At 41.8% G+C, this 13,776-nt stretch overlaps 1 protein-coding gene across 1 annotated transcript in view; it reads right to left on the reverse strand.

Annotated features, from left to right (window-relative positions):
* The window catches only part of MARK3 (MAP/microtubule affinity-regulating kinase 3), a 107,988-nt gene that overhangs the window by 72,715 nt on the left and 21,497 nt on the right, over positions 1-13,776 (reverse strand). Inside the window, exon 3 of the mRNA XM_015565397.1 lies at positions 12,609-12,800. Within this exon, the coding sequence (XP_015420883.1) occupies positions 12,609-12,800 (192 nt within the window). The remainder of the gene's footprint in view (positions 1-12,608; positions 12,801-13,776) is intronic.

Raw genomic sequence — 13,776 nt, forward strand, 5'->3', positions numbered from 1 at the left:
CATCCAGGATGGGGGAAAGGGGTTACAACAGAAGATGAAGAAGGAAACATAAGAGGGAGACTTTGCTATGAACTGGGGGACATAGCTCTGCTTTGCACTTAAGATCCATGACAACAGATGCTCTTGCCCCATATCGGTGAGTTTGTGTTTCCTACTGTGCATCCTTCAGAAAAGAGACTTAATAAGAAGTACCAGTGAAAAAAGGGGTTGCAGCCAAAGTCTGGAAAAAATGCTCAAAGAGTCTCTATGTCAACAGGTATAAAAAATTTTAGTCCCCTTTCTACTCTTAAGATTATTGGTGACCCCAAATGTGGGTAATATCTAGATATTTGCCATATTACAAATAAACTGATAAGTGCAAAAATAACTGAACAATTCATTTCAAAATAATATTCTAGAAATGGTGCTGAGAAAAACAAACATCTATATGCAAAAGAGTGAAATTGGATTCTTAGCTAACATCATATACAAAAATTAGCTCAAAGAGGATCAATAATTATAAATGTAAGACCTACACCTATCAAACTCTTAGAAGAAAACAGGGCAAAAGCTTCACATTAGATTTGGCAATGATCACTTGGATATGACACCAAAGGTACAAGTAACAAAGGGAAAAAAAGACAAATTGAACTTGATGAAAAATTTTAAATTCTCTGCATTAAAGACAACATCCAGCTCTTTATCACGGCACTTGGAAGCAGTCGGCTACTTCTGGATGAAGCTGAATATCTTTTTCCTAGCCACTATCAGAAACTCACTGAAGCAGATGATAAACACAAACTTCGTACCTTTTATGAAAAGCGTGTGGCACAGAAGTTGGTGCTGACATTCTGGGTGAAGAGTGGAAGGCTTGTGTGGCTTAACAGTGGTGGGAACTGCCAACAAGGTTACCCATAAAGAAGGGTGTCTTGACCCATGTCCACCTGCTACGGAGGAAAGGGCATTCCTAGAGAACTGGATAAAGGAGGCGCACATCTGTTTGGGGTTGCACTGTAGATGCAATCTCAGTGCTCTCAACCTGGTCATTGTAAAAAGAGGAAAGAAAGATATTCCTGGTCTCACTGATACCACTTTGTCTCATCGCCTGAAGCCCAAAAGAGTTGGCAGAAGCCGCAAACCTTTCAATCTCTCTAAAGAAGATAATGTTCACCAATATGTTGTGAGAAAGCCCCTAAACAAAGAAGGTAAAAAACCTCAGACCAAAGCACCCAAGTCTCAGCATCCTGTCACTCCACATGTCCTGCAACACAAACACCAGCATATTGCTCTGAAGAAACATCATGGACGAGAAATCAGAAGGAGGCCAGCCCTAGCTGGTGTGGCTCAGTGGATAGAGCGTCGGACTATGGACTGAAGGGTCCCAGGTTCGATTCCAGTCAAGGGCACCTGCCTGGGTTGCAGGCTCGATCCCCAGCAGGGGATGTGCAGGATGCAGCCTATCAATGATTCTCTCTCATCATTGATGTTTCTATCTCTCGCTCCCTCTCCCTTCTCTAAAATTCAATTAAAATATATTTTAAAAAAAGAAAAAAAAAAGAAAGAGGCCAGAGAATGTGCTGGCCGTGTAGCTAGGAGAATGAAGGAGGACCATGAGACACCTGGAATCGATTGCCAGGAGACAGAGGCTGTCTTCTCAGAGATTTTACCTCCACACCCGAGTCCAATCAAAAGTAAGGTTTTTCTAAGAGTAACAAATAAATAAGGTCAGACACACAAAAAAAGTATCAGCAGAGTAAAAAGACAACCCACAGAATGGGAGAAAATATTTGCAAATCATACATCTGATAAGGGATGAATAGCTACAATATATACAGAACTTCTAAAATTCAACAACAAAACGAACCCAATTCAAAAATGAGTAAAGATATACAGAGGTCAGTAAGCACCTGGAAAAGATGCTCAACATCGCTTGTCATTAGGGAAATGCAACTCAAAACTACCAGGCAGGGGGCTCTTCCCCTGCCCCACGTGGGAGTCTGTGCTGTGGGACCCTTTCCCTTTCCCCACGTGGTATCTGTACTTGTTCTTCAATAAATTTCCACCTTTGCTATACCAGAAACAAAACAAAACAAAGAAAAACAAAAAACTACCAGATAACACTGCACACACATCAGGATGGCAACTATCAAAAAGCCACCAATAAAATAAGCCTTGGCAAGGATGTGCCGCAAATGGAATACTCGTGTACTTTTGGGAAGAATGCAAAATAGTACAGCCACTGTAGAAAGTTGTACAGAGCTCCTCAAAAAAAATAAAAACAATTACCATGTGATCCAGCAAGTCCACTTCAGGCTATAAACCCCGAAGAATTGAAAGCAGGGAGTTAAATAAATATTTATACACCCATGATTAGCATTATTCACAATAGCTAGGATGTGGAAGTCATCCAAGTTTCCTTTGAGGAGCAAATGGTAAATGTAATGTGGAATTATCCATACAATGGAATATTACTCAGCCTTAAAAAGGAAGAACATTCTGGCAGATGCTATAACATCAATAGACCTTGAGGGATTATGCTAAGTGAAATAAGCCAGTCCCAAAAGAACAAATACAGTATGATTCCACTCATATGAGATACCTAGAATATTGAAAATCATAGAGACAGAAAGTAGGTGGCCGGTACCCGGAGCAGTGGGGAGGGGGAATGAAGATGGAGTTTCAGGTTTACAAGATGAAAAAAGTTCTGGAGATAAGATGGTGGTGCCCTGACCGGTTTGGCTCAGTGGATGGAGCGTCGGCCTGCGGACTGGAAGGTCCCAGGTTCGATTCCGGTCAAGGGCATGTACCTTGGTTGCGGGCACATCCCCAGTGGGAGGTGTGCAGGAGGCAGCTGATTGATGTTTCTCTCTCATCGATGTTTCTAACTCTCTGTCACTCTCCCTTCCTCTCTGTAAAAAATATCAATAAAATATATTTAAAAAAAAAGATGGCGGTAATGGTGATGATTATGCAACATTATGAACATATTTAATTCCACTGAAATATACACTTAAAAATGGTTAAGATGGTAAATTTTGTTATGTGTCTTTTTTTTTAATCCTCACCCGAGAATATGTTTATTGATTTCAGAGACAGAGAAAGGGAGGCAGTAAGGGAGGGAGAGATCTTCTAAGATCTGGTTTCTTCCAATGACTGGATTTTTTTTTTTTTTAATTGATGTCAGAGAGGAAGGGAAAGGGAGAGATAGAAACATCTATGATGAGAGAGAATCATGGATAGGCTGCTTCCTGCACGCCCCCCTACTGGGGATCGAGCCCTCAACCCAGGCATGTGCCCTTGACAGGAATCGAACCTGGGACCCTTCAGTCCGCAGGCCAATGCTCTATCCACTGAGCCAAATTGGCTAGGGCCATAACTGGACTTCTGATCACTGGTTTCTTCTGGTTCTCTTCAATATCCACCAAAGATTCTATTCCGATTCTGTTCTTACACGTTTTTTTTAAATATATTTTTATTGATTTTTTACAGAGAAGAAAGAAGAGGGATAGAGAGTTAGAAACACTGATGAGAGAGAAACATCAATCAGCTGCCTCCTGCACACCTTCTACTGGTGATGAGCCCGCAACCAAGGTACATGCCCTTGACCGGAATCGAACCTGGGACCCTTCAGTCCACAGGCTGACGCTCTATCCACTGAGCCAAACCGGTTAGGGCTGTTCTTACACATTTTCATTTTCAAGTAGTGCTATTCAAGTAATAGCTAAGGCAAAAACAGGAGCTCAAATATGTGGCATTTGACTAAATCAAACTGAAGTCATTTTATCAAAAACAAGTGTCCTCAATGTGAAACAGTGTGAGTGTGTGTGTGTGTGCATGTGTGCGTGTGTGTGTGTGTGTCACTGAAGCCTCAGGAGGAAGCTTCTAATCCCCTCTTCCTTTCAGCTCCCTGTTGGGATGGCTCAGCTACCAAAATAACCTTGGCCCAGAGCTGGGGCCTGCAGAACAGCTCAGCCCTTGAGGTCACCAAAAAAGGAGGCAACTGTGATGCATCACTTCACAGGAAGATGGAGACTGGAGAGAGAGTGTCCACTCATTCCCAGGTTGTAGAGATGGTTTTTCGGGGGTGGGGTGGGGTGAGGAATGGCGCACAGCAAAACGGAGTTCACTACGTGAGGAAGAGGAGACTCCCTGCCACTTGTGTGAAGTTCTGGAAATTCCACTGATTCACCCTGATGCCAGGCACACAGTGGAAAATTACAAATAGAAATAAGCTCATGCATGATAAGGGCTTCCCCCCAACATTCCTAAACCAAAAGGGCCAAACAAACCCATAGCACACCCCTGGAGAAAAACCCTGTCAATTTACTACTGGTTAAAAGATCCGTACAGCTCCCAACAGGTGCTAAAGCACCCACCACCACTGCCAGAGCACGACAAAAAAAGACCCAAGACCTTCAAGACACAGTAGCCTGGAAGAACTGGACATACCTCAGCCTGGGCGGCCATAAAGGATACTACAGAGCAGGTAGCTTACCCAGTGGAAATGTATTTCCCACAGTCTGGGAAGCTGGGACCCTGAGCTCAGGGTGCCAGCATGATCAGTTCCTGGTGAGGATGCTCCTCATGGCTTGCACATGGCTGCTTTCTCAATGTGTCCTTACATGGCAGAGAGCGAGAGCAAGCGCTCTAGTGGCTCTTCTTATCAGGACACAAACCCGACTGGATCAGGGCTCTACCATAGTAACCTGTAATTAGGTAAACCTAATGACTTCTACAAAGGCCCATTCTCCAAAACTGCCACACTGGTTAAGGCTTTAACATATGAGTTTTGGGGAACTCAATTCAGTCCACAGCATAAAGACCAAGCCAAACAACTAGAACAGGAGACTGCAAAATAGAAATTCAAATTAAAGCCTATCAATACACAACGTGGAGGGATGTCGCAAGCATCAAGTGGAGTAACAGAGACAGACACAAACGACACACTGTATGATTCCATTAGCATAATGTTAGAAAGAAACCCTCCTCTCTGGTGTTAGAGTCAGCACAGCTGTTACCTTGGGGAGGAAGAACAGTGAAAAGATGAGGAGGAGGTAGAAGGAAGGCTGCTGGGGTTCAAGTCATAGCATATTTTTGCCCTTAGTATATTTTGGATCAGGACGATACAAACACGATTACTTTGTGATATTTCACCAAGCTGTACACTTATGATTTAAGCACTTTTCTAAGATATTTTATATTTCAATAAAGATTCAGGCTCAGGTAACCAGGGCTGGCCGAGGCTTGCGCTGCCAGCAGTGGCAGCAGCAGAGGTGTGAAGGGGCATTGCCTTCCCCTGATCGCGGGGTCACCTCCTGCCCCTGAGGGCTCCCGGACTGTGAGGGAACCCCCTCCAGTATATATATATATAAAATATATATATTAAACAGCAAAATCAACAAAAATGTGAAAAAGAAATGGACTAAACAAACCACAGAAAGGGCACCTGTTTAGAGTATGAAAGTTGGAACAAGGCAGAGTGTCACCTTGTTGACCTCGACTGGGGAATGCACATCCAGCAGTTCAAACTTTTCACTGCTCTCTGCATGTCCGTAAATGACTACAAAAGCACTGGGTACTGATTTGGGGACCACAAATACATTTCAGGTAGTGGGTAAGTGTGCAAATACGGAATTTGCAAATAATGAGATCAACTGTATCTGTTCTGGAGACAGGTAATGATGGTAATTCCGCGACAATGCAAATATACTAATGCCACTGACCTGTACACATAAAAATTGTTAAAATGGTAAATTTTACATATTTTTTAAAAGAGTCACAATAGTGTAATTGAGAGATTGCCAATTTGTAGGAATTGTGTTTATGTGAGTTCTTCCTTTTCTGCATGTGAACTGTAAAGTCCTGACCTCCGGGTTGTACTAAATGCACTACCACCAACTGTCTTGATGCTTTTCAGTCAAAATCTGCGATCAGAACACGAAGGCTCTTCCACCCTCTGCCCGCTTCCGAATCTGCCACTGTTAACTTCCAAATGAAGCAAACTGTCTGGGTAGTAACTCTCTGTCAATCACTATAGTTGTTTTGAATAAACATTCGATTAAGCACTGCCCTCCCCACCCCAAGAAATTACTACTTGTTGAGTTTCAGTAGACAGTCAGAGAAAAATTCCTGCGAGCACTTGAAAGGGTATTAGAACATTCCTCTCTTTTCCAGCCATGTGTCTGTCTGTGGAAGATCAGGTTTCTTCATACACTTTAACCAAAACAACATACTGAAGTAGTTTGAATGCAGAAGCAGATATGAAAACCTAGCAAACTTCAATTAAGCAGACATTAAAGAGATTTGCAAATAATTAAAAGTGTTACTCTTCTCAATAATTTGTTTTGGAAAAGAGTCATTTTTCATAAAAATACATTACTTATATTAATATGTAATACGTTATTTTAAATGAATTAATATATATTTTAAGTTCCTTAGTGTTAACTTCTACTGCAGTATCAATAAATATAACCCCTATAAACAAGTTCTCCATGTTTTTATCCTCACCCGCAGATATGTTTTTATTGATTTTTAGAGAGAGACGTGGGGGAAGGGGGGAAAAAGAGAGAGAGAGAGAGAGAGAGAGAGAGAGACAGAGACAGAGACAGAGAGACAGAGAGAGAGAGGAACATCGACGGTCTGCCTCCCGTATACACCTCATGGATCAAACCTGCAATCAACTGAGTCACCTGGCCAGGGTGAGAGCTCTCAATTTTAAAAATTTAAAGGAATTCTGAGACAAAAAGGTTTGAGAACAGCCTTAGCCATTTTGGTTCAATGGTTAGAGTGTTGGCCCATGGACTGAAGGGTCTTGGGTTCAATTCCAGTCAAGGACATGTACCTCAGTCAGGGCAGTGTGGGAGGCAACCAATCAATGTGTCTCTCTCACACTGATGTTTCTCTCTCTTCTGTCTCTCCCCCTCCCTTCCACTCTCTCTAAAAATTAATGGAAAAATTATCCTCAGGTGAGGATTAACAACAAAAAAAGTTTGAGAACTGTTGTTAATCAATGGAGCTGCACAAAATAACTGACATTTAGTTTTAATGGTGATGCAGCAATAAAATTGTGAGGGGGGAAAGCCAGGATACAAAATTGCGACCCAAAGTATGTTGAGAAAACATACCGATAAATATGGAGAATATACAAAGATAACAATGGTATTCAGGGAATTATGACTGGGATTTTTTCCCTCAAATCTCCAAACTTTCTCTAAAGATAATGTATTCTTCACAGACTAAAAAAATTGTTGTGACTAAAATATATTACTATTACCCTAGACCAGTGATTCTCAACCTTCCTAATGCCGCGACCCTTTAATACAGTTCCTCATGTTGTGGTGACCCCCAACCATAAAATTATTTTTGTTGCTACTTCGTAACTGTAATTTTGTTACTGTTATGAATCGTAATGTAAATACCTGATATGCAGGATGTATTTAGGCGACCCCTGTGAAAGGGTCGTTTGACCCTCAAAGGGGTCGCAACCCACAGGTTGAGAACCGCTGCCGTAGACAGTTTGGCTCACTGGATAGAGCAGTGATGGCGACCCTATGACAGAGGTGTCAGAGGTGACACGCGAACTCATTTTTTTGGTTGATTTTTCTTTGTTAAATGGCATTTAAATATATAAAATAAATATCAAAAATATAAGTCTTTGGCCGAAACCGGTTTGGCTCAGTGGATAGAGCGTCGGCCTGCGGACTACTGGGATAGAGTGTCAGCGCACAGTATGAAAGGTCCCAGCCTCGATTCTAATCAAGGGCACATACCTCGGTTGCAGGCTCGATCCCCGACCCTGGGCAGGGTACTTGCAGGAGGCAATCAATCTATGTGTCTCTCTCACATCAATGTTTCTCTCTCTTTCTCTCCCTCTCCCTTCCACTCTCTCTAAAAGTCAATGGAAAAATATTCTTGGGAGAGGATTAACAAAAATATATTTTAAAAAATGTATAGCCATTTATGTAAAATCTCAAGAAGTCCAGACATCCCAGGATGAAGAATTATAATTTTATCATTCTTAGAATCAACAACAAATACTTATTGAGCACTAAGAGGCTAAAGGTAATTGGTTCAAATTCTAATCCTTCCTCCCCCGCACGCTGGTGCCTTCTCTAGGGTAGAAAACAGGACACTTGCGGTTAAATGTGGAGGCTCTTGGCAGTAAAGGCAGCTAGCATACAAAAGCACAGCAATAAGCTGAGAAGACAACAGTAGGAAAGATACTTCAATAACTTTCTGAAAGAGACCACAGAGGAAACAAACAGTCAGAACCAAAGTGATCTGCCAGCACAACTCAGTTACAGACCTGGAGGTCCTGGGGAACCGAAGGTGATGTGGGAGCTGGTGAGCTCATCCCAAGGTCAAAAGTCTATATACAGAATGGCCGCTGCTCCCAAACCAATCAATAGCTACAGGTTCTTAAGAGGCTAGAAATGTACTCTGTGGAAAAGATAACAAGGCTCTGGACTCAAGGTCCCAGCAGAGAACAGGAGTGAGGAGATGAAAAAGGTGGAATGAAGTGTCGCACTGCCACTTACGGGTGGGACCACCGGCTCCTTTCAAGCAGAACATAGGGTCCTCCCTCCCCCGTTCTTTTCTTCCCTCCCTCCCTCCCGAAGAAATACAGGGGCTTTATTATAATCAGTATTATTCCTGAAGTTACACTTGATAAGCTCATTCAGGAAAGCATTTTTGCTTTCAATGACCCAGAGCCCACACACGGCAGATGCAGCTGTAAGTACATGAAGAGTCTTATCTAGAGAAACTGAATGTTCCCAGAGAAGAGAGCCAAAGGCTATCTAATGAACCTGGGGTTCTCCAATAAAAGCATTCAACAACTCCCAACAGGAAAGCTTTGTGGGCAAACATAGCCTACACATGGAAATACAAACAAACAACCAGAGATTAACAGATTACAAAGAAAAATGTCTGTATGTAAGAGAGAGACCAAGAAGAACCCCAGAGAAAAGAGAAACAATGCAGGGAGCAAAAATCTACCTTAAAAAAATAAAAAAGAAAGAGAGAGAGAAAGAATAAATCTGTCACTACTCAGGGAGTTAGACAGAACTGGATGCTACGAAGACAATCAGAGAACAAGAAAGAGCTGGGATAAGAGGGAAGCATGAATATGATCATGTAAGACTGGACAATAAAATTAAAGACATCTCCTAGAAAGTAAAATAAAAACACAGAATGGAAAACAGATCAAATAACAACAAAAAGATCAAGAGTTCCAAAATGAAGATTTTTAAATAATAAACTAAGACAATTCTCCAGGACTGAAAAACAAGAATCTCTACATTGAAAGGGTCCTACGAGCACCAAGAACAATGAATGAAGACCAACTCTGGGGCACCTCCCTGTGAAATTCCTCAACAGCAAAGATAAATGAGAAGAGTCTAAGAAGCTTCTAGAAACAAACAAAAGTCACATAAATTAACCACTTACATTATTATAGTCTGGTCTTTGGAACTACTAATATCTGAAAACCCTTTGTGATCTTAATTTTTAGTTTCTTACTCTCTAATCACCATCTCCCTTATGCACTTACTTGGAGCTATAATCCATTTGATACCTTTATAATTAGCTATCCCATATCCTATATAATATATCCTCCTATATAATAAAAGGGAAACATGCAAATTAACAGTCCCTCCACTATGGTCAAGCCACGCCCACCAGCCAATGAGTATGCCAATTCACCCGACAAAGACGGCAGGTAATTTGCATACACAGAGCAGAATGGGAGAGCAGGCAGCTTAGGGGATGTATCTCCCTCAGTCGCTCCCTTGGGGGGCCGTTCCTCCCTTGGTCAAAAGACGGAGAGCAGAGCAGGAGAGCTGGAGGCTTGGGGGGACATGGCTCCCTTGGTCAGGGAAAACCCAGAGCGTGAGGAGCACCAGGAATTTTGGGAATAGTAGTTTTGGTGGCAGCACCAGGACCGGAAGCAGAAGCCCAGAGCACGGGGAGCACCAGGAATGCTGGAAATCGTAGTTCTGGTGGCAGACGGATCTCCTAGGCCAGGAGTGGGCAAATTTTTGACTCGAGGGCCACAATGGGACTTATATTTTTGATATTTATTTTATATATTTAAATGCCGTTTAACAAAGAAAAATCAACCAAAAAAATGAGTTCGTGTGTCGCCTCTGACACGCATGTCATAGGTTTGCCATCACTGTCCTAGACACTAGAGCAAAGTCAGCCTGGAGCATGTTACTGTTGCAGTTGGGGATGGAGGGAAAGCAAAGGTGAGAGACATAAGTAAAATCAGAGTGTCTAGGAAAAATTAAAGGGAAGATATCCTAAAACTTCCAGGAAATCTCTACCAATGGAGCAAAGAAAAAAGAAAAGCCTCTATTATTCTGTGAGCAACAATTCAAACTGGGTTGGGGGTCTCAGACAATCCGCTCATATGACTGCAAACACAGACAGAAACTCCCGGATTGGAGAGGGCTCCCCTGAGGACTCCCAGATTGGAGAGGGTGTAGGGTCAGGCTGAGGGACCTCCCCTCCTCCCCCCCTTCCCCAGTGCATGAATCTTCGTGCACCGAGCCCCTAGTTAATAATAATAGGAAAGGAGCAAGCGGGGAGACAGACATTATAAGCATGGCCATTTTGGGCAGCTTCACTAGGAAGCTGTATTTCACACTCCCCAGGGAACCATGGGTCCACTTTCCATAGATCACTGGGGGAAGGGACTGGACAAAATGAAGATGGGTGCATGTGCAGTAGGGTCAGGGTGACGCAGGGAAGGCATCTGTCAGTCAAGCCTGGGAACAGAGATCATTGGCTAGAGTGGGCAGGGCCAATGGAGGTCTGTGAAAATTTGGGGATACATAATCCCAAAATAAAAGAAATTCTCGCTCTTCTTGGCTCTTGGCGTTCTCTTGGCTCTCTGGTTACTTTGGCTTTGCTCCTGCTTCCTTGCATTCACCCATGTACTCTCCATAGCCATGTGGCCCTGAGGATGGACCCCACATGCAATGAACTGATGAACTACAGTAGGCAACACAAACCAAGCTAGCGTGAAGTTGGATTGGACTGTGTCCCCAACATGGAACAGGAACTCTGGGCAACGGCTTTAATCCTAGCTCTGCTGAAGTCACAGCTACACTTCTTCCATGGTGGGACCGAGGGAAATGGGACCTTAGAAACTCAGGGGTGCAATTCCACAGAAACAAAGCTTTCTACAATATCTCATTCTCTGGTGTGAATCTCAGAAAATTCCTTTTCTTATGATGTCGCAAGAAACCCACTCCAACCAGCACCAGGAGGGGACAAGAAGAGCTCCCCATAACACACTGATTTCACCACCTTCCTATAGACAAAAATAATCAACAGCCCAGTATTAGCAAGAGTGTAGAAAAATGGACACCTTTATTCATTTTGGTAGGTTCATAAAATAATATAACATTTTCTCAAAACCAAATGCCTACTACAATGCTAAACATTAATCCCCTTTGACACAGGATTGCCACTCCTAGGAATTTATCCTACAAAAACACTCTTAACAAGGGTGCAGAGTTATGTTATAGAATTTCCACTGCACATGTTGTAACAGCAAAATATCAAAAACCACCCAATGCCCACTGACGAGACTATGGCACAAGTACACACTGGAAGATGACGTTCATTAAACAGAACATGTTGAATCTATGAGCACTAAGATCCAGACATGGTCAAGCACATTGCCAAGGAAAATTCCTATTATGTATCAGGAATTTTACCATGGGTCCATGCCTGAGGAAATGGAGTCCATCAACTACTTCTCAGAAGTGATTCCGACACAAAACGCTGAAATACATTTGGGGAAGAGAAAAAGCAGGTACAAAGATCTAAATGCAAGAAGCAACAGGCTGTGCACTGCCTAGGTAGAACATGAGAAGGAGTTAATTTAGTAGTTTTGATAGAAGTATTTTTGATAAATACGCAAAATGGTTGAGCAGAAAGCCAGTGTCACACAAGGCAGGAAAGCACACGCCTTCCTCCACCACAGCCCATCACACATAAGCTATGAGGAAAGTATTTGGAGAGATAAGAAACTTCTTGAGAGCCGAAACCGGTTTGGCTCAGTGGATAGAGCGTCGGTTTGCGGACTGAAAGGTCCCAGGTTCGATTCCGGTCAAGGGCATGTACATGGGTTGCGGGCACATCCCCAGTGGGAGATGTGCAGGAGGCAGCTGATCGATGTTCCTCTCTTATCGATGTTTCTAGCTCTCTGTCTCTCTCCCTTCCTCTCTGTAAGAAATCAACAAAATATATTAAAAAAAAAAAAGAAACTTCTTGAGGATAAATTTATTAACAAAACAGCACTACTGATTTGCAAGTATCATGTGCTTACTTTACATGACTTTTAAAACCATTTTTACTATGGTGGCAGATATTACTAAAACAGAACAACACTACCCATTTTTAAAGGCAAAAGATTATTCAAACAATCAATATACTATATACCACAGCTAAAGAAATGGGAAAGCAAAAGAATTCCCAAGTAATTAATGCTTCTTGTTCTTTAAAAAATTGTTAAATTAGCTTAGAAAGGAGCCCAAATCTATCTGTCCTCTTCCTCTTTCTCTAATGTGGAACTAATCAGAGATAGGGTAACAGAAATTAAGCATAATCTCATTTACCTCTCTGCCTGTAAGGATGTGTCTTGCCAATTTCACTTTTGCAAAATTCCCTTTGCCGATTGTTTTCAACAGTCTGTAGTTTCCGATGTGAGGCTGTTCGTCTGCACAGGAAGCTATAGAGTTTCTACACCGAGCTCCAGAGCGCCCGGTGCGAGAGGTCACTTCTTGCCGACCATCTCCATGTGACGTGTGCTACAACACAATATACACAAAACAAAGATAAGAATATGGGAACATACAGTTACCTACCGACTTGTAAATGCCTCTAGCTGAAGAAACAACATTACTACTTTAATTTTAATCCTAATGCATATACCACTTTGAAAAAATTTGCCCACATGTCTATGTTTTTATTATACATATGTCTTAGGTAAAATAAAAGTTTATAAACTAGTTAAAAATCTAAGCAATCTGTAACAATGTTCCTGTAACAAAAAGGATTCTAATTTCCAAACTAGAATGAAGGGGAAATCGCCTATTTATAAACAAGGTCTTGTTGATCGAAGAAAAGATTAAAGCAACAACTAAAATATGCCACTAACCACTTTAACAAATAATTTTGAATTCTTGTACCATTAGTCAATTATTTCATGCATGAATTTTTTTTCTTCTCCCTAAGGAGCCAATAAGGAACCCAAGGACACAAAAATGTTACATAATTCTTCGGTAGTCATTTTATGACATTTTGTGGCAGCACCAATCACATAACAGGTACTGAGCCATTGAATTTAATTCTTAAAGGTAAAGGAGTCCTGATCCTTCTCCCTCCCATGGAATGGAGCCAATAACCATTTCATCTACCAAGAAAACTAGACTATGTACACTGCTACTGAAAATGCAGAATGAAGCCAAAGACGGGGGATTAACAAATTTGTGAAGTGTCATTTCAAACTAAAACTTCTCTTTAATGCAAAACTTTTAAGTTGCCATTATTAGGAAATAAAGCAAATACTGTAGTTACCTACTCAATATCCATTCCTTCCTTCTTCCTTTCTAAGAGAAACTGGGGGTATTTGGGGAGGCAACATGGCCATCTAAATACTTGTTTTCCCAAACTTCCCTGCAGCTAGAGGTAGCATATAGCTTAGTTCTGGCCAGTTCTCAATAGTGAGAGGTTCTGGGAAAGAAAAGACAAAAATGTTTTCTAAAACCCACCAGATCCAATGTT

Source organism: Myotis davidii, unplaced genomic scaffold (assembly GCF_000327345.1).
Source record: "Myotis davidii unplaced genomic scaffold, ASM32734v1 scaffold480, whole genome shotgun sequence".
Lineage (NCBI taxonomy): Eukaryota > Metazoa > Chordata > Mammalia > Chiroptera > Vespertilionidae > Myotis > Myotis davidii.